The sequence below is a fragment of the Phalacrocorax aristotelis genome, chromosome 2 (genome assembly GCF_949628215.1).
Source record: "Phalacrocorax aristotelis chromosome 2, bGulAri2.1, whole genome shotgun sequence".
Taxonomy (NCBI): domain Eukaryota; kingdom Metazoa; phylum Chordata; class Aves; order Suliformes; family Phalacrocoracidae; genus Phalacrocorax; species Phalacrocorax aristotelis.
The window spans coordinates 20,888,341-20,910,886 of NC_134277.1; the positions used below are offsets into that span (position 1 = coordinate 20,888,341).

Sequence of the window (22,546 nt, forward strand, 5' to 3'; positions counted from 1 at the left end):
GGAGTTTAACATTTTCACTGGTGTTTTACAGATAGAAGAGTGAGATGTAATAAAGGAAAAAAAAAAAAAAAAAGGGTGGATCTGGCCAGGGAAAATCCTGTTCTAGGAGCTGACAAGACCAGAATATTTAAGAAAAATATAAGGTGGGAAACATGGTTCATTCACTTCAGAACAAGATCTTGTACTTCCATCTGTTACCCCAACTACAATAATACATGATCCACCTCAAAGGGGTTATAAAGCAATAAGAAAGCTCACACTAAAATAATCAGAAAGCTGATCTAAATCTGTTCGACGATCTCTGTCCATAACAGATACGAGGTTAATGTGTTTCTAAAACTGCATTTAATCAAAAACATGGAAGTGAACTAGGAAGTTTTGTCACATACCTTTTCTCCCTAATGATTTCAAGGCAGGAAAAATATTTTTGTAATAGCGTTGCCACTGCTATTGCTATTATTACCTGTAATAAAATTCGTCATTTGCCTACACCTAACAAAGACAGTCTCAAAACCACATTGTTTTACAAGTTTTTAAGTACCTGCCTTGTTATGAAACAAATATGAAGATTTTTGTTTCTTTAAGTATGTATAATTTCTATCTCTCGATTATACAGTGAAAATATACCACACAAAAGCATAAAAACCCCCACAAAACCAAATATTCTGGTTCCATTTCTCATTCCCCAAAAAAACAAAAATTATGCAAAAAAATCTACTAGAACAACAAAAGGACAAAATTTCAATGTTACAAAAACAATGTATCAGGTAGTTTGCTATTTTTTTATCCAAACATAAAGACCTTGAAAGAAACTTCAAAGAGGCAAAGACTTTGGTGGATTCAGTATTCTGCAAGGTCATTCCAAACACAGGTTTACTGGGAACAGAAGGCCTCTCACAGCCCCAGATGCACATAACATTTAAAACAGAGGAAGAACAAACCAGCCAATTTCAACTGCTAAAAAGCACACAGAATATTAAAATGTCATCTGGCTGCACAGGTGTCCAGATTCAGAATATCCTTCTACATGTTTAAACTGATAATTCTCTATATAGACATTTTGATTTTTAGTGAAGCTAAATTGGGGAAAAAAAATAATCGAGGGACATACTCAGCACAGCTGACATGCTTGGGTACTGATTTTGTTTTCTCTATGTAATAGAACATAGTCTGTATAAGCTATCATTTATTTTAGCTAAAACTGCCACATGTAATTTCCAAAGAACCTATTTTCATGCAACTTATTTTTCCCCTACAGCCTCAAAACCTGCATTTATATCACCTATAGGTCAATACACAGGTCAATCTACTACAGCCACCTACAGCACAGTGGCATCTATACATGGAACAAAACTTACTCTTCCAACAGTCATATTCTACTTTTTACTTTTTTTCCCAGTGCAACTTTCAAGATACTTAAATGATACTTCATTCTTGAAAAGCATACTCAGAATTACGGCTAAAATAATAAAGACATATTTTGAGGTAAGAAAACAAATCCAATAAATGCCTACCTGAACCCACTGGAGAGGAGCCAACACTAAGACTTTGTAAACTTCCATTCCTGAGCAAAGTTGGAGATTTCTGAAGACCGGAGCTTGTCACGCTTCCTGCAGCAGATGCCACAGATGAAGTTGGGGAAGCAGAAGAAACTGAAAGATGGGAAATACTTTCTTGACTTTTATTTCCTTTGGGTCTACCAGGCCCATGTTTACTTTGCTTATTTCCTTTCCGTTTCTTCTCTGTTACAGTTTCTTCTTCTATTCCAGAAGTTTGAGCTCGTTTGTATGCTGTAGAAGTAAGGCCAGAATTACCTATGTCTCCAGGTGAGCTGTCAAAGTTTTTAGATTGGGAAACAGCTGACGATGAAGGGAGACCAATTAAGGAAGTGAAACAATTGACACCCCCCTCTTGACTCCCAGTCTCTCCTTTATGTACATCTTTGGTTGACGAAGCCTGTTGAGAATGCGTGAAACTATCACTTCGCAGATCTGTGTCTGTAAAACTCAAAAAATCCTGCGGAGATTGAACTGAGCTTCCAGAAGATGACTTTATGCTCCCAGGAGTGCCCAAAAAGCTTCCTAAAAAAGAAAGTAAAGAGAAGTACTTTTTTCCCCCCCTGTAGTTAATGAAAATTGATAGAAAAGGTTAGTACCTTAGAATACAAAAATTTGAAGTGCAAGGACTTTATGAGAAGTGTTACCAAAAGCTAAAGAATTTATTTTCAAGGTAACTCATTGCTTCTCATGCTGATCTTCACTCTACTGGATCCGATTCTCAGGTTCCTATCTGAGATTCAGATTTGAATTTGGGGCACAAACAAGGTGAAAATTAATAAAAGGAGAATAACAGCTTCACTGCTTAGATAACTCCTACATCCCTCATGCTTTGAGGCCACAGCAAACACCTGGTGCAAGTCAGAGCACTTCTTTTTTTAAACATACACATATATAAAAAGAAGGTGGCTGATAAACGTGCTATGATCGCATCTACACTATGCGTAGAATATTCCTTCCCATTCAGTCTAAATCACGGGTCTGACACAGGTCAAGGGAACAGCAATTGTACTTAACTTATTATCCTGGCTGAGGAGGTGTTGCACAGAAGTACTTTTCAAAACAACAGGAGAGGAAGTGGAGAAAAGTGTATAAAATTGGCATTTTAAGTTTTCTTTAGCACTGTCAGAGAACCATAAAGATCTTTTGCATAACAGAAATACATTGCTTCTGTAATACTTAGACGGCAGTCATTTCATCACTGTGTTAGTGCACGCAAGGCAGAAATGGAGCACCCGTAGGAAATACAAATATCTACTTCCACTGAAATTCAGTAATTTTATATGGGTGGGTGCATGTGGGTATTGTTTCGTAGAACTCAGATTGATGATGACTGTGAAGAAAATATTACTAAATACGATATTAGATATAAAAAAAGTCCGTTACAAATTACTGTTTCACCATTAGTAGTCCATTAAACAATATTAAGAATTCCATTTAAAATATAATTTACATTAATACAGCAATTTAAAAATCATAAAAAAGTTGTTTTGTATCTTAAACAAGTTACATCAACTTCACTTAATGCAGCTTTACAGAAAACAGAGGCACAGAGTAAAGATCTATTTTGCCATCTGCTGTGAGCAAGATTTTTTCTTTAAATGCAAGATTCCAGAAGGCAATTTTGAAAGTTTTGAGAAATTAAACAAAAAGCCACTTCAGTTTTTTCAAGCAAAAGAAAAAGCCTGAAATACTGAAAGAGTTCTAGAAAAATTGAAAAGTGCTCACTGCATAAACAAACTTAAAGAAAGAAAAACATCATAAAGCAGAAAGGACAGTCACCTGCTACACACCATAGTGAAAGTTATGGAAAAACAATTACCTTATAGAAGGTCTAGTTTGTTGTGTTTCAAAATAACATGTTTTATTAGTTAAGTAGTAAAAATACTTTTTAAATTTTTTTTAATCTTTCTTCATCTCTGACGAAGATGTCATAATAAAATTAGCTTTTTAGAAGTGTCAACAGTGCATTGAGTGTGTTTTAGCTTATGCAATACAAAAAGTTTGGTATTTTGAACATGCTAAAGAAACTGTATATACTTGTCACGTAATCATCTTCTGCTTATATATTCAATGACAAAAAAAATAAAAGTAAAAAAGGTTTTTCCCTTTGAAGAAAATGGTATATTTTAAATAGCTGCATCTTGAAAAATTATTTAGGGGTCACTGCATCCTATACATTAGGTAGTCCAGTTTCATTCGAATATGCACTAACTAAAAAACATTAGCATTATTCCCTTAAAGAGCTAAGACCGACCCCTAGACTCAAATTCCTATGTTAAACTTTACCCCAGACTAACTTTTCAGCACATAAAGAAACTTACGTTTTTAGCAGTCAAAGAGAATACCTTAACAGTCTGAATAAAAGCGTCAGTTTTGGCCTTTAAAGATGCACAACCTCCTTTTTCATGTTATGACAATGAACATTTTTTCCCTGAAATAAGTTTTTTTTTTCTCCAAAGTGAAACAATGCTCTCATTATTGAGGATAAAGGATGAATTACTTTTCAAGTTTTAAATGTGTTAGATTTCCAATTCATGTCAAAGCAGAAGTCATGTTACAGCACAACAATTAATACCTTGCTGAAAAGGGCTAGCTGCAGTCACAGTTGTTCCTGGATTTCTTCCAGCACCAGGCTTTCTTCCCCTCTGACCTGAGCTATGACCTGCAGATTTCTTCCCTTTGCTCTCTGACCCTCTAGCCTCTGAAGAATCTTTTCCACTTGAAACGTGTGTAGGAACTTCCTGGAAATTTGCATTTGTAAACCGAGCTGTGGTATCTTCCAGCCGTTTCAAGGAGCCTGACATAGAGTTGTTGCTAGTGCTTGTGTATGTCTAGCATTTTGATAAGAGAAAAGAAATAAGACAAAAGAAACAATTAGGTCACACAAAAAACTGTAACAAAAGAACTGTTTAAAAGAACCCATTCTTTCATATAAATTTAGAAGTGTTCAAATAACTAAGGTAACTGCCATCAGTAGGCATTACATAAACTGAATTGTTAAGATTTTCAGCAAACCACTTAAGCACATAAAACTTCATTTTGTGGAAAGAAAATGCACAACAATAATGTCAGCTTTGGTTGAAATTGTAAACTCATTGAGGTCACTGGATTAATCTCAGATCTATGGCTACACAGTCTTTATATTCTATTTTAACAGGATATTTTTATTTTACTGCTTAAAAATAAAGATGTAAAAGAAAAAATGAGATTTTAAATGCTTTTCTGAAAATACAGGTTTAATGCAGTTTGTTTTGTCAAACTGGAAACATTCCACCAGCAGTGGAACTGATGAAGGCTTCAGAACTTAGGAACATGCATTTTTAAGACTTTATAGTCTCAACACCAAACCAAAACCAACTCCACCAAGCCCAACTGCCCCTTATGTCTCCACTTCTCATCATCACACTAGGATTCCCTGCCATTAGAACCATCCCATTCAGCCAGTTCCTTAAGTATCATCAAGTAAAGAAGACAGGTGAGATCTAGGTGCCCAAGACATGTGCAGGAATGACTGGCTACCTACTACAACCCTGCTGGCCTGACAGAAGCAAAAAGCATAGCATACTCTTGAGCTCCCAATGAAGATTTCTTCCTCACCCCCCACCCACCCCCAAGAATTTTGGCCCTTCTCCTACACCCATAAACTCTTCACAGGACTTTCAACAATTTTACCTTTAGGCCTGTTATTCTTCTGTTAAAATTTTGCCAGAATTGTTCATATTGGTGAACAATGGTGAAAATAGGTTCACAGAAAGTAATTAGGTGAGCAGGGAAACTGCGTGCACAGCATTAGGAAACCACACAAAGGAATATAGTAGTTTTCATAAGAAAAAAAATTTTGGACTTGGGATAGCAGAGTTTTAATATCAGAAGAAAGAAAATTAAAGCAAAAATTAGGAAAAAGGAAATCATATTCTGTTGTTGTTTATACTCAAACCAGCTAGTAAAAGAGCCTTTTGACTATCTAAAGCTTCTTCAAACGTAGAAGCTACTCATCTGTTCAAAACAAGCTTGGTTTGTTTCTCAGTTCTTTATAGAAGACAGTTTAAAATAGTATCTAAATATCTCCATTAAAGACCACACAAACACATGCCTCTCGAAACTGAGCACATACGCAAGTTTTCTCTTCCCCAGCTGGGATGCTTGCTGAATTTAGGCCTACAGCAGAATATTTCCTCATCTTTACACAGCTAGTACAAAAAGTTTTCCATATTTTTACTAAAACAGCTAAGACATTTACATAGAACTTACTTTGCAGTTGCAAATGCCAGAAGAACACTAAATATGCAATCTTTAAGGAAGACAAAAATTTCAATCTATTTGCATACTGTCCTGTATGAGTTACTGGGGGGAGCAGTAGCATTTATTTGGGGGGAGGAATCAACTTGGACAATGCTTCTTTCAAAACACAGTTTTCATGGAAATTGCTTTACTTGAGTGCTACTGCTAGTCTGCTGGTTTAGTATTAGTTTCTACTGTGATTTGTTTTAACTTGTTCCATGCAAACACTGTAAACAAAGCTAACATGGGTACCACTTTCCAAACTACAACAGCAGATCCAAATGACTCCAAAGACAGCAAAGGAATACACAAACCTGAAGGATTCAAACCGGTTGGGATTCATGCAGAACAGGCCAATGTAGAGAACAACCAGTCTCACTCTTCAAGCATGTTCCCCATTAGCTTACATTAGTCCTGCAGCGCTCCAACCCACTTACACCAAATCTATGTGACCTAGCGTACTAAAAATCCATGTAAAGACAATGCTTCTGAACTCTTCACTCATGAGTGAAAAGAGGTAGAGCACATCCTCAGCAGAAATCCAGTATTTAAAACCTTCATTTGGTTTTTGGACAATGATTCAAATTCAATTTTGCAAGTTCCTCTGTGCCACTTGAGAGAAGTGATTCTACTTAACATCTGAAGCTGAAACTCTGATATACTAACTCACGTTGATTATCATTGTGTCTTTAAGGTCCACAAGTAACAATGCCTCCATGTTAGCATTAAATTAAGAATAAAAAAATATTTCTTATTTTTCATGCTGTTCAACTACTGCTTTTTCTTTCCTTCCTGTAGCAAGTAAGACAGCTCATAATAAAATTAATCTTGCTATACAATGTTCTAAATGAAAAGTATACATCATTATGAGCATGTACAAAGTATCTGTAAAGTATCCACTGGGATGAAGCAGACTGCATAGCCCATCTAAAATCCAACAATTTTTAGTAGCAAATAATTTATTTTAATTTACCTACCTAAAAAAACCAGGCAGAACATAGCCCTTCAAAATCACAAATATAGCCCTATTATGGACTGCAATAAAAATATATTACAGACTCTCTGAATAATAGTGGAAAAAAGTCAGCCTGAGTCTGTAAAAGTACAATGTTAAAAATTATTTACCTCAAATTCATATTACTATACTGGAAACTGTTTCTAATGACGATGGAGCCAATTCTAAGGTAAGTTTAGCGGTTAACTTTTTGAACTATTACAAAGTCCACAAGTATGCTCAATTTTTCCTGAAACTGATGTGTCACTTGGCCCAAGTTAAGAAACAGTGGTTCAAATTTGGGTCATTTGAACAAAAGGTTTCCAGACATGACATGGTTTTTTCCACCCAAAACAGAAGTCAGGCTTTTTCTAGGATCCAGGATTTCTCCTCTTATGCAATTCCTTCCTTTCCTAATCCTTATCTCCTATCCACTCATTTGAATATTAATTGCAAGGATAATGCTCTGTAGAGACCAACAATCAAGAGTTTGATGTTATCGGGGTGGGGGGGGTGGGGGGGTGCATAGGGAAGAGAGGGCTTTGGTTTTTTCTTTTAAAAAGGAAATTAAGAGTTTAAGGTAGCTCTGCAGACTGGCCAGGGCTAGGAAATTACAAATAGGCATTAATTTGCACATACTGTGCAGAGATTTTATTTGACTGCAAGCCTGAATCCTGCTCTTAGCAGATTTTGGAGAACATGCACGCACATTGCGGTGGTTCTTTTGAAAATTTTCCTCCAACAGGCATTTCTGTTTTGGAAGGTGCTATAAAGCACACTCGGAGTTAGCATGTAGATTTTAGTATCTTGACACTAATAGGATGCAACAGACACTCGAAGTAAAATTGGTATCATTTGGTCAGTATTTTTCCCCATATTATATTCCTTACTTTAAGGAGTCAACTGCAACAAAGCGCCCTAAAACAGATATGCGCTAAGAATCCACAAGATATGCAATAAGATCTAAGGTAAAACTGCAGCACAAACTTTAGATGATTAAGCTATTTCATTCATACAACTTACCTACCTCAAAACAAACTGTTTTTCTAAAACGTTAAGCTTTAAAAGACAAAGGCTTAACATAAACACCGCAAAAAAACCCCAACCCTATTACACAATGGCAAAGTTATATTGGTTTGTTTGTTTGGAGTCAGGGAGAAAGGATCTGAGGATGGAGGCAAAGCACCTTCAGTTATTTAATGACTGACTCCAGCCTCTGCAGTCCCTGCTCCCAGCAGCACATGCCTTTTAAATGGAATAGGCTACTCGAGGCCCCCCCTTCACTCCTCACACTCCAGTCAGTCATCTTCCTCCATTTAAGTACAAACATCCCCCGAAAAGGATACTCCCCTGATGCTGTCACCCAGCACCATTCCTTGGTTTATTTGGGAGGGCTTGACTAGCTAAATCATGAATGTTAATCCTGTTCTCAAAAATCAATTGGTATTTGCTAGTCTAATTACCAAGCTAACTCTGTGTGTATCAGGGTTCCTTTATGCTTCCCATAAACACATTTGCAGGTTTTTTCCCTAAAAGCTGACTTTCACATTGCCAACTCAGTGCACAGAGTGCTAATGTCATTTTACACCCCACATATATCACACTCTGTGCCCTGAAGAGTTATACCACCCATCTGCAGCAAATCGTAAAACTTCTGGGAAAGCTTCAGATTTACAGTAAAGCTGTAATAATGATTCTTGATATACACAGTATGTTCCAAGGCTTGAGAAGCCTTTAGCCTTCATACAGATATATAGGCCAGTAGTCTTGCACAGAGAAGGGAAGGACCACAACAGGCAACCATCCCCTAAAATGCCAGATGGTAAGAGAATGGTCCAAGCAAAAACCAAACAAAAGGAAAAAAAAAAAATCAGCACACGTCCACATAGCCCACAAACACCTCACTACTGTAGGATTGTGATGCTATGTCATACCAAATAGAGATTTTTCTACTTATTTTATTCCCTTCTGTATCCCACTGCAGTAGAATCTGATCACCTCCCTCGAGAACCACAGCGGGCTGATAGTGAGGGTGAACTGAGGAGGGTTATCACCATCACCTCTACCATTACAGATAAAATTCAGTCAGCTCTACTTTCTGTTTGCAATATCTTTTATTTAGTTACTGGTTACAATTCAAAAGTGTATCTTTGCGTACATCGATCTGTTGGGGTTTTAACTAAAGCATTTAACTGAAGTGGTCTGAAGCATTATAAAAAGAAGAGAAAATGAAGCCGATAGCTTAGACAGAAAGAAACACAGGGTGTAAAAGGTTAAAAGAAGAAAACTACCAGGAGACCTGTGGATATTTAAATTCTACAATGAATACTTCTGGTTTAGTTTAATTCATTCATAATTTAAGGTCTAGAATTAGAGAGGTTCTATTCTCCTTAATAATTGCTATACATACATATATAGTACAACCTTGATTAACAGTATGGGCAACAACTCAGCAACGCTCTCCTTTTTCACTTGGATTAAATAGAGGTCTGCTAAAAATGGGCTTTTACTCTTGTTCACCTTACTAAAGTGTACACCATTCCGCCGTAAACTTTGTAATTAGGAAAAGTCATGGGGGAGCAATTAGAAAACAGATTAGCAGAACACCAGAATCCAACTGTCTTCAGCATTAAAAGCATTTTCTAACTGGTAGGACTCAAAAATAACCAGTATTTCAATATATTTTCTTTAACTTCTACACAAATATACAGCACCATCACTTTTCATCAAAACTTTTAATCATGATTAGACAATCGTAGTACAAAAGGGATATATTCAAGTAAGGTATGGTCATAGGTAGCACAAAGCCTGACCAAAAATTGTATCATCTAAAGGAAGTTCCCACACAAAAAAATAATTTTACAGGCAATTAATTTTGTAAGTTGTCTCAGACTCAAGAGGAATATGTTCAGGACAAATTAATAAAACGAAATTGAAAAAAATCACATGGACTGATCAGTACTATTCAAAGAGTTCTACAACAATTTCACTAAAAACTGTCACACTCACTGACTGCAATGTCTAACCGCTCTCAAATCAAAACAGTAAAGTGGCAAATGGACTCTACCTCTCCTGGGTTTATTTTTTTTTTTTTAATAAAGAGTTATTGAGAGCTTCAGAAAACCACTGACTAGTAAGTCTCACTTGACATAATAGTGTCAAAAAGAATACAACAGAGCCAGAAATAAGACTAGTTTATCAGAAGTGAGTCACAAATAATAGGACATTAACAGGTACACATCCTCAAGTTAATACTCCTACTATTGAGAACAAAGAAATATCCAAAGCATTCTAAAAACTAACTTTCTTGGTGGCCATTATTGAAGTTGATACCATTAGTTATCCAGGGACTACAGAAAGTTGGTATTTCAGTTGTTTTACCCTGTCCTGACAAGGTCTTGGTGTACTGTATGCAAATAGACACGTTTGTTGAATGCAACCAAACTACATACAATTAATCAAGTTTCAACTTAAAAACAGTGCTCTCTACATACTGACGGCTAATTAATTCAAGCCATGATTCCCTGACTCAGACGTCAAACATTCCCACAAGAATAGGACAAATGTTCTCCAACTTTCAAGTCAGAAAACACATTTGTCAATACTGCTGCCCACTTCGTAACAACACCATTAGTGTTATTTTTTTGGTGGACAGTGAAAGTGATTCTTGTAGCATACAAGGAGAACAGTACTTATTATTTAACACACTACATTGTCCCTTGAGTTAGATATTTGCTAGCACATTAACAGGATGGAAAGACCACAGAACCTAATGGAGCAGACTGCTAAAAAGGCAATGTGATATTACAAGCAAATAAAGCATAAGCTTCAATCTCCTAATTACCAGCTTAAACGCTTACGGGTTCAGTGACAGCTCAGCACACGCAATTGAATTTCAAAGGAAAGATTTCTCTACAGCTTCTCAAATTATTAAACACAAGACAAGGAAATAAAACTTACTGGCCTATCAGTGGCACCTGATTGGTGCTATTAAATAACTCACTATTCAATTACAAACACCTACGCCTTTCTTCATATTATAAACTTAAAAGTATTTTAGGATTTTACATTATAGGAAAAAAATACCAAGTGTGTTTGATAATTACAGAATCTATGCCATTTTAAGGCTCCGGTATATACACTGGAATGATTACATCGTGGAAGTTCAATATAAGTAAAGTGGAAGAGAAGGAAAACACATCGACTTACTTTCTCTGTAGTTACAGTAAGAGATGGAACCAAGGACGGTGAGGACTCTGACTGCTTCTTATATTTTTGCTTGTGTTTATCTTTCTCTTTATATTTCTAGAAGTTATAAAAGAGAATATAACCTAAGTTCAGCTTCATCTTTGACATAACCCATTTTAAACAGCATCAAGTGTTATCAAAGTCTGAGAGAGATAGTTATAATGTCCTGTACTATTTTAATGGAAACAACATTGTTTGGAAATTTTTATAATATAATTTTTAAGAGAAAAAAGGTATTTTTATTTGCTTTCAAAATACACAAACTGAAATTCAATTATAGCCAGCATTTATGAATCCACTGTTGTTAATATCCATCCTCCCAATGATCAATTAACAAGCAAAAGAAAGTGCATTAAAAACAGAGACGTGGCTTCTGCTTCAGAGGTCTTCCTGCATTTCTGCAACTGGACAGTATTTTTTGTTGGGATATTACTGTAAATTAATGCAAGGCTTTAGCTTTGGCTCCCCTACTGACATCTCCATGCACAAGAACGTGAAATATTATTTAGATTTCATTCCAAAAGGGTACAGTTTATATAGTAAGTATATTCCATATTAAACCAAATAAAATACGAAAAGCTATACAAATCATGTGTGCTTTCTAAAGATGCTGAGAATTAAAAAAAAAAAATTAACCACAACATGAAGCACTGGCAGTGTGAACGGAATTGTGCAAACAGAGAGAAAATAATTTTTTAACCCAGAGCCTTTAGAGTACAGTAGAAGTATTCCGTACTGATAGAAATCAATTCTTAGAGGATTATGGAATCCGATCCAAATTGTATTTGTTAAATAATTGTCGCGGCTTAACCCCAGTCAGCAACCAAGCACCGCACAGCCGCTCACTCACCCTCCCCACCCACAGTGGGATGGGGGAGAGAACTGGAAATTTGAAAGTAAGGAAACTTGTGTAAGAACAGTTTAACAACAACAAGAAGAATAATAAAAAGGAAGACAACAGAAGAGAGAGAGGGGAACAAAACCCAGGATAAACAAGTGAGGCAACCACTCGCCACCCACCAAACCATGCCCAGCCAGTCCCAGAGCAGCAATCACTGCTCCCTGGACAACTACCCCAGCTTATATACTGACATCATATGGTATGGAATATCCCTTTGGCCAGGATATCCCTATTGCCAGAAAAAGAACAGACAGTTGGCCCTTCATGGACAACTCACTGCATGCCTCGCTTTTGCAAGACCTGCTCTGACCAGCCACAACTAAAAAAACAAAACAAAACAAACACACACAAACAAAAAAATTCCACAACCAACAACAACAAAAAAAAACCCACAGCAACAGCTCCCTAAGACAAACATCTATCCAGAAAGCCACCTGGAAACCCACCATTCTAGGGAAGGTAATGATATCAAATGTCTTGACCTTGAACAAGCTTTACTGTAAGGAAAAAAAGGGGCAGACATTACTCTTAACAAGGACTGAAAATAATATTGCTAGTAAGGGAAACCTAAGGAGCCCGAAGGGCAGGCAGAACCCATGTATCCCATTTGTATATTGAGACTTAAATTTTTTAAGATTCATAGGCATGAGTTTAAATGTTCCAAACACCTGCATTTTAAGATAGTTGCAGAGCTGATAAATGCAATGCTACATTCTGTAAAAACAGGATTTAGCAGCAGAAACACTCCCAGGAAGAATACATTAAAAAAAACACAGGGCCAACTACAAAATTGACAAAGCAAACTTCAGTCTTGGTTCACAGATAGAGTAGCTCAACAGACCAGACTCAAGCAGCTCCTGGAACCTTTCTTACTGTAAGAAAAAGTAAGGCGTGATTGCCCTGCAGCCATTGGGTAAGCAGCTGTGACATTATTCATCCTAGAACTTGAAGAGCCCTGATTTATGATGTAGCTAAATACCAATACAAAATACCTAGAGTTCACATGTCATGATTAATCAGAAAGCTTTATTTATCACTAGGGATCTCATTTTTGGCTTTTGTTTCTTATTTAAACAATTATGTAATACCATCTTAATTCCAATAGCTACACACTGCAAGACAAGAAAACTAATATGATGCAAGATTTCTGGAATGCTCTAGCACTTTCTGTACATTGCCCTCTTGTGGGGTAGGGGAGTGGAGAATGGGGGGGGGGGAAGCACATTTTGCTTGCTTCTGTTTCTTCCACAAAGATTCAATCTACAAAATTACTGCACAACATGATTTCACAAAAACAGGATGGTTCCAACTCTTTGGTTGTTTTAGCTTATATACACGTTGGATCAATCTGAAGATCAGCACTTGCTCATTCATTTCCTTTAAAGTACTTTCAGGGGAAACTTTTATTAGACTACTGAATGAAAATATCACCTCACTGAAATATCAAATTAAGGATACATGTATAATTTTATCTTAGCTCTGATCTGTTACCTACAGAATAAGTGTTATCAAATCTATCTTTCCACAGTTTGGACCTCAGTGTCTGGAAAGACTTAATAATGCAAGTGAATGATAACTTTTCCAGTACACACAGAATGGACGTGTTCAGCTTTTCTCTAATGGCATTATTAATTCGTAAAATTTCCACATGGAAGTATCATTTGGCTTGTTCAAGATATTTACACTTATTTGCAATTCATTTTTGTTTCAGGAACTCACAGCTTTCTCTAAAGAGGTTTCCACAGTACTTCATTTCATTAAACTACACTCTGAAGTTCAGCTTTTAACAGTTCATTGTTACAGGTGAGGGGGAAGTTTCCTGACCCCTCTCTCACCTTTCCCACACTGTTTAGCCTGTCAGACCTTCTGTGTGCCAATTCAAACTGCTAAAACAGCAGCAGCTGCTGCTAGTTAGTTAGTCGCTAAATAGTTAGTATCCACTAACTAAAGTGGATAGCTTTCTGCTGTTTTAGTGAGCTAGGTTAGTTCAGTGAAGGAACATGAGGGACAGACAGTAACACGGACAAGAAGAGGCAGGTGCAGAACAGAGAAGCAAGAGCTCACCTGCCCAGGGAAGAGGAGACTAACCTCTATTTTGAAAGAACTAAAACACATGCACACTATCAGCAAGCACCAGCGCTCAGCCCTTCAGACAAAACTGCTGACCTTGAAGTATTCCATTTTTATCACCCTCCCTATTACAAAAATCTTAACCCCTCCACTACCTTTTTTTGTCCCAAGTTTTCAAACCTTAATATTTTTCGAATCTATTTTCCTTAGTGGTTCTTATAAGCAAAATCATCTGAACATTTAAATCACTAATTTTTCAGCTGGTGTTTTTGATTCCCTCACTTATCCAATGTATCAGAATGTTCTATTAGCACAGAGCACTCAGACTGGTGCTTTTGGCATCCATGGATCTTCTGCACTATCTGTCACTGAAGCTTGTAAATCCAGAGCTGTCACCATCACAACTAATGTCTTTAATAGAAAGCTGTGTGTATTTTTTGCTAATGTCCAATACAAGACCTGAGTGGCCTCTTATTTGTGACTAGTAGCTATTAGTAGTCCAACCATAACAATTCCAGAATGAAAGATGCCCATGGTCCACAAGTTTCAAATTCAAATCCTAATTTATCTTGTTTGGACAAGAACAGTCCTAGCTCAGGCATTCATGTATCTATCTATCATTTTATACAGTATAAACCACAGTAGGAAAACTAAATGCAGTAGCAACGTTGCTCCTGTCACAGTAATAAAAGGATATAGGCACAGCGTAGTTTACAGAAAGAGGCAGAACACTACTGCCAGCATTATTCAAATATATACATATTCAGCTCTAAGCACGAAACTTGTTAAGCACCAACCCTTGATACAATTACTTAAGACTCAAAAACCTCACTTCACTGCAAGGATAATGGTCAGAATTTTAACTGTCAATGGTAAGACTACCCAAGAATCGATGATAAAAATGCCAGCCAAAGCTTCTCTTAGGTGCAAGACTAAAGCACAACTCTTATTCAGAATAAGCTCTTCTTCTAATATTTAACATTAAAATATGCTTTTTTCTGTTAATTACAGTTTAATGTTAATGGGTAGTGATGGATACTCAGTGTTAAACACTGGAGTAGCACTTCATAACTTCAAAAATGGTGCAAGACTAACTAAATCAAGGCAACTATTTATTGTCCATGCTCACCTTCATTTATTCCTATAAAAGTTGCAAGTACTTAAAACTTTAAAATATGTATTATAATACATATTGTGAAACACTCCACTGTCTGCAAGGTAACTTAAAGATACCCATCAAACATATGTCAAGAAATAGGCAGACAGAATGGCAGGCAAAAGGAATACTTAATTTTCCTGGCTCAGTCAGCTTAACATCGCAGGTCACCTTTAACTGCATATGGTCTATCAGCACAGAAAACGTTGTACCTGGTGAACAGCATATACATACAACTTCATTAAAAAGTATCTGCAAACTGTTACAAAGTCAACATAAAGTACTAATTATCTTGTATTAATCTAGGCTCCAAAGCAAAGAAAAAGGAATATCTTACAGTACCTTTTGCTTCTACATCTCTCACAGTTATAGCTACAGAATTGAAGTGTAGAAAGATATATTGCTCAAACAGAAACAAAAATCAAGCAGTAAACTTAATGACCTATTTTTAATGTTCAGGTGTCATTTAGTTTTCAAATTAAGACAAACAACATTGCATAATTTTCTCAAGCAAGAAATGCTCACATTTCTTTGAAATTCAGCTTACTTGTATACCAGTTACCGAAAGTTACTCTCCTCTATCTTATAATGTGGCAGAGTACAAACATTGAGGAGTTAAGTAAATGGCGCTACAATACACTGAACTTGTAGAAAGATCAAGATCATAATCAGGCAAAAAGTCTTTTCTTAAAATTTTGTGAACATATTGATGAAACTGAAGTAATAGGTAATAATAGCATAAATAGAGTAACACCTAACAATACCTCAAGTATATCATTGCAATTTTTCAATGAAACAGAAAGTCGTCTTTGTTGATGCCTGCAGACTAAGGAAGACATCCAGATTAACAACGTGATTTTTCTTTTAAAAAAAACACAACTCTTGTTTGGTCAGCATAGTAAGAACTTACTATGGTAGAGATCTACTCAAGATTCTGATTCGCCCAGTATTATTCTAGTGACGCCTATAAAAACCACGGTGAAGTAGCAGCTCCATGAAAGAAACAAATAACAATTTCTTCAGATAAATGTTTGAAGATTTTACCACCTGTGGAATTTCAGCTTTGCAGTCTACAGAGACAATTATCGCTGCTACTAAAGACTATTATTTCATGCACAGGTTCTGCAGGCATCAGGTTTTGAGTTTGTTTTCTTTCATGGTGAAAGCAGAAGACTAAAGTGTGTACTTTGAGGGAAAGCGGACAGCTGCAGCTAATGCAGCCTTACAAAATTCTACATCTTACAGAGTAGTTTTTAGGTATACCTGAGGTGGTGTGTTTATCATTTTGATTTTACAATAATTAACTAATTCCAGAGGCCAAGCTTAATACTATTACAGGGTGTTTGTTGTGCTATGGTATACTAAAAGCATTACCCTTTTTCTCCATAATGAACATGATGTGTTATTGTAAGTTTAGAAAAAAAATACAAGGTAGTCCAATTAGTAATTCCACAACAAGCATGATCACTGAAACAGAAGTTCCTAGTTTTCCTCTTACTTACTTTTCTTAAAAGATAATTTAAATAAAAATGAGCTTATCTGCTTATATAGTTCTTCCTGACCTCCACAAGAGATAATTTTGCTGTGCCATCTATACCAAGCGGTACCAGTTCCAGTGGATTACATGCAGTTCATTATCAGGCTGACACAGAATACAGCACAAATTAACACAGAACTTCACCAGGCAACAAATCAAATAAGATCCACCTTTGCTCTTAATCCCACAGACTTTAAATATATATATATATTACTGAATACACTCAGAGCAGCTTTCAAATGAAATTTTGTTTGCACAGTCACACTCTGTCAGTGCTCTCAAATAACTAGATTTTCAACACAATTTGACATGAAGCAATATGTTAAAAAAATAAATTACACTCCTGCAAAGCCAGTAAAGAACAGGTGCCCAGAAATATTATTCGTCGGCACCAGCAGCAAAAGACTGCAGCATGAAGTCACACCTTCCTGAATGCCAGGAAACCCCCACAAAAACTCAGTCTTAGGAACAGGAACTAGGTTATGCAGCTCATAGACAGATATTAAAGAACATCTATAAGCTGAGCCACATATGGTATATGCTTACTGACTAGTTTTTGGAGGTGTTTTAGAGGCATTCTTCTTTCCCTCTGACTGAACAGAATTTGGAAGAAGTCAACATGGAAAAGCATCATCATTAGCATCCATGCCATACAACTCTCATTTGAATGATAGCTTTCTAGCGTTACCTCAATAATTAAAATAGAAGTAATTTCAAAGTGGTTGCAAAACACTTCTAGTTATCTTTAGCATTCTTGCAATTCTGCTTTATACGTCAAGAACAGTTGAGAGTATTAAACTGTCAAATCTATTGAACTGATTAACAAAAACTTTAAAAATTAATAAAAATGCAATGGGATACTGCATTACTGAGGTGAGTGGAGCTTTTTTCCCCCTAAAAAGTTACATTAAAACCCTTATGTTCAAACAACATCATCATGAAATGAGGCAATTAACAGAGAAGTGACATAATTAGAATTGCCTTTGCGACACTGCTTTATACAGTACTATAAATTGACTCTTCAGGACTAAATCAGAATGATATTTTTTTAAAGAGGAAAAAAAGGAAACCTTTGCTTATGCAGCTGAATGGTAACACAAAGAACTGCTCTTTGTTCTTATTTTTGCCATAGAACCTTATGGGATAAATGGCAGGTTGCTTTTATCTTTTCACAGTCAGTTATTCGGATAGTGAGGAATATGTTCTTTTTGCCTCTTCAGTCGCTACTTCTCACACATTTGCAGTCTTTAGTAACAAGTCCTTTTTTACTTTGCATCATATGAGCCATCATCGCAGTGGGTTTTAAATTTCCCCTTCCTGCTCAGCCCAGACCAAACCACTTCTAGCAATAAAGGAATCTGTGTAATTCAGCTGCTATACAGTAGTTACTTACTATGTAGTAAATTCCCATTTTCAGAAGTCATAAACATACAATGCTAGTACACTTGCCTAATTTTCACAGAAGTGGCAAGAAACACTTCCCAGACATGTTTAAGTTCCTTCTTTAGTCCCTTCCAAAGATAAGGCTGCCAGGAACACTAGCAAAGCAAGGTATTTTTCCACAGCCTCATGGTGGCCTAAGTTATTCCCTAAAAAGCTTGAGGTAAACACCTGGGCCCTGAAAAAAGAGCTATTATAACGGGATGTCAAGCAACATACTACCAACCTGAACTACAAGGCACACAACCTCATCTCTAATAATTTCTAAGTAACATCTCTGCCACAGGAACTAACAATACTTAGTGCAGAAGTAATTAGAATATAACTAAGCTATTTATTCTGTAGCTTCAAATTCCTCATTAAATCAAATGAACCAACCTTTGCTATGATTTTTTGATTATATCCTTATATATTTGCTATCGCTTTTGTAAGCACAGTGCCCAGAAAAGACTAAATACATATTACAAAGGAAAACACATTTTCAACTCAGTGTCTGTTTACAGAAATGACAGCTACCCATATAAATGTTTTCAGACCAACCTCTTCTTATTGCAGAATAATATTTTATATGCAAACGGCTAGCTTTTGAGGTCCAAGCAATAAAAACGGTTCCAGTCCTCAACTCATACAGCTTCTGCTTCGCTAAAAGCTTTAAGGATGCCTAAAGATCAGACTATCCAAATTTCCAAAGAACAAAGATGAAAGATAAAGTAGAAACTACAGTGTCTTTACGGGAAGGGGGAAGACACCACTGTATCTGGGAAGAAAGATAATAGATATCTACTATAATGTGACAACAATCTACATTCCAAATAGATTTACAGCAGAGGAAAATAAGGAAAATCATCCTAAAAAATGACCCTACTCCTCCAAGATACACTCTATATTTCATGTACTATATCAAATAAGTTATCACGTGCAGAAGGAAATGAAATTTACCAAAACAATGAACCTCCACCACATACGGTTCATTGCCTGAAAATTAGTATTTTGCAAAGCACAGGTCATTCTTTAACTACAGAACATGTAAGATTAAAAATGTCAAACAAAACATCTGTAGCCACAAAAGGTTAGGCAATTAATAGCTAACTGCAACTTTTTCACCATTTGGTGCTTTTAACTAGAATAGTGTTTTGTTATTATACAACATATAAAGCAAATTAAACTTGATAAGAGAACATGCTATAACATGCCAGGAGAACCTCTGAAAGTGAAATAGCAGGTTAGTGTCTCAAACTGCAGTGCTTCACTTGGTATTGCAGATCATGAGATCTTCTGGATTACAATGTTTCAGTTCATGAAAGGTCAAAGAAACTTCAATGTCATATTTCTAAACAACTTCAAGTCACAGAAGGCAGCCGGGACTTGCAAAGGCAAGCCACAACATTAACCATTCCTAGAAGATCCACGTCAAAACACTTCCAGAGCAGGAGAAGCTGAGCAGCTAGCAGAAAAAGTAGCGATACATTGGCTGAACACACTCTGTTAGAAAGTCCCTCCAAGTATTCCCTGAAGATTTTACATGTATTATGACCTGAAGAAGCATGGTACCTTCAAGGTCACTTTAAAAAAAAAAAAGCACCAAACAAATAAAGGGGGGGGGGGGAACCACCCCATACCCCCAAAAAAAACCCCAGCAACAGGTTTTTTGCACTGCTCAGACATACAAAACTGAAATTGAGCCTCATGCTCTAACTCAAAGTTTCTTCAAATCCAACTTCAAAGTTTTGTCAATGTGAATAAAAATCCATGCATGTATTGCTGACAAAACATGACCTGAAATATGATAGTGGTGAAAAACTAAGCAAACTAAGAAAAAAATATGGCAAATATTGGTAAGGTTTTACCTTGCAGGTAATTCTCTAGTCTGTGAATTCAAGACTGGTTTTTTCTACCAAAGTGTTACTAAGAAAAGAAGTCCTGCCAAAGCCCTGTACTTCTGTTATTTCAGTCATAAATTTTGATTTAGGTGTACAACCACATCGCAATGCACACTCCCTTCTGCATTACGAGATGAAGATGGAACTAGTCACCTACATCATTAACCAGATCTAAAGACACTTTTTAGAAGATTATCCAAGAACAATGGAGATCAACATCCATCCAAAGCGGAAGTGAGCTTTAAAAACCAAATCAAATACTAAGGAGACTAAGGGTCTGAAGACTGACATTTGTTACTCTATTTCCTGTCACTATAAATCTAGCCCCTTCATAAATACACATTGGTCAATACATTCTTTGATTTCAGCTTTTATGTAATGATTTTGAATAATGCAAAACTATGTCTACCCACACCCGCAGAAAAGTCTATCAAGTTAGTTGTACATGATGTGTGCAGGTGAGCAGTTTTGCACATATTCTTAGAGGGCTAAAAAAGAGCCAAAGCAAATTTGCATTACTGTGCCACTGTGTTATCACCCTGAGTTAAAATTTAGATGACAAATTTCCCAGGGACAAATATTAATCTAGCAGTAATAAAAACATAAATAATCATTATGATTTTTTTTAAAATATGTGAAGTCAAGCTGTTAAAAAGAATACACCCACAATAGAAATTAGCAGTCAGTTATGTTCTCTGTACCCTCACAGGAAGATTCCCAGGTGAATGACAAGGTATTCTGCCATTGCAGTGGGCTTGACCACCAGTACCAGCAAAACGTGTCAACAAGAGATGTCAGTTCTTTCACGAGGATAGAAAGATATAACAGGTTGAAACATAAAAAGTTAGATGCACCTGTTTATCAATACACTTGCTAAAATGTCTACCCGGTTTTCCTTCCCGCCTAGTCACAAAGGCTACACAAAAAAGAGAGTCTCTAATAGAAAACTAAAGCAAAGGAAGCTGCATGGAAACAGCCTTCTCATTGGATGTGTTTCAGTGTGCATCCCAAAACTGGTAGTAAACAAGAATAGGAAGGTGCACGTACAAATGCACCTGAAGGATGTTTCCTCATTGGACCCTAGTACCTCTAGTTTATCACCTGTGTTATTTATTATTCAGTGCTTCAGGAACAAGATTTCCTTTACACTTTTCAGCAAAAATTAAATTTATCAGAAAGTGCTACTATTAAGCAGAAGTGCCACATAATTAGCAACGACAAATCCACTTACTTTTTTCTCCTTCTCATGATGTTTATCCTGAGAGTGAGAGGAAGAATCACTTAAACTTTGATCATATGACCTATTAGATCCCCGTTTGCTCTTTTTCTAAAAAGAGAAAATACATTTATGGATAGAGAAAAGGAACCATTTGAATAAATAAAAAGTATAAAGCATTTCAACTGATAAAATGCCTTGCTGCTTGCAGGAAAAAAAAACTTCAGTTCCTGAAAAGCTGACAAATTAATAACACTAATAACATTAACAAGACTACCCAAAGTATACCAGAAAAAAAGCCTATCCTTGTACTGACTTTTACACCTCCCACAAATTTGCAAGATATGCTTTCTACAAAGAAATGACATGTGCCACTTTTTAAAGGTTAAAAGACGCTAGACACATTTTCAAGTTTTCGTAACATAAAACAGAAAATATGCTGCTCAAATGAGCATCACATGAAGCCACAGTGGTAGCACTGCCACATGCTTGAAATGTATTGTGAGGTGGCTGCTTTATGGCTTCACGATTATTATTCAAGTGACCTGTCTGCAATTTTTTCAATAAAATGCTTTAAAAATGGGATACAGAACGCTGTAATCACATATGCATTTACAAGCACCAGACCTGTATTTCCGTAATGATTGAGAGCCTAGTCTGGGACTGCAAATACTTTGTGCTAGGCCAGTGTTCAAAATGTTGTTTTATCATAACTGAGGTAGCGTTACAAAGACACTTCAGGTCAGCGCTTTGACAACCTAAGTTTTCAGTGGTACAGTAGGTATATGCCACTCACCATCTTCAGTAGTAAATACTAAACACCTGCATTTACCAGGCATCGAGAGTCACAATAATCCTAAAGAAACACTGAAACACTTAATCTTGCCAGTCTTTACTGTTCTTACCACTATAGTTTAGTAATGGAAAGCTAACTAATTACATGTCAAATACGGGGTTATGTCTTTAACATTCAACTTGCTTTTTAAATAAACATACATGTTCTCAGTCACAGTAGCACTGGAACATTCAAATCAAACGCATAATAGTGTAAGAGCTTGCCTTCACTGCTAAGTAATAGACCAATTTTGTTCTTTTTGTATACTTAGCTCAAGATAATTTAAAAAAAAATAAAAAGCTTAGTAAGGGCCTAGAAAGCCCTGCCTTATCTTCATTATGAAGCAAACTAGGCAATATTCACAAGAGCACAGAGCTAACTTCACCAAGCTTATCTTCTAGAATCCTAAAATGGATCATTGGCCCCGTG

At 36.3% G+C, this 22,546-nt stretch overlaps 1 protein-coding gene across 8 annotated transcripts in view; it reads right to left on the reverse strand.

Moving 5' to 3' along the window:
• MLLT10 (MLLT10 histone lysine methyltransferase DOT1L cofactor) overlaps positions 1-22,546 on the reverse strand; it is a 137,674-nt gene that overhangs the window by 60,337 nt on the left and 54,791 nt on the right. For 7 of the 8 annotated variants that reach the window (XM_075082675.1, XM_075082673.1, XM_075082678.1 and 4 more), the window contains 4 exons: positions 21,298-21,393; positions 11,044-11,139; positions 4,135-4,390; positions 1,515-2,081 (listed from right to left, as the gene is read on the reverse strand). In XM_075082675.1, the coding sequence (XP_074938776.1) occupies positions 1,515-2,081; positions 4,135-4,390; positions 11,044-11,139; positions 21,298-21,393 (1,015 nt within the window). The remainder of the gene's footprint in view (positions 1-1,514; positions 2,082-4,134; positions 4,391-11,043; positions 11,140-21,297; positions 21,394-22,546) is intronic. The other variant, XM_075082679.1, reaches the window with a different exon arrangement.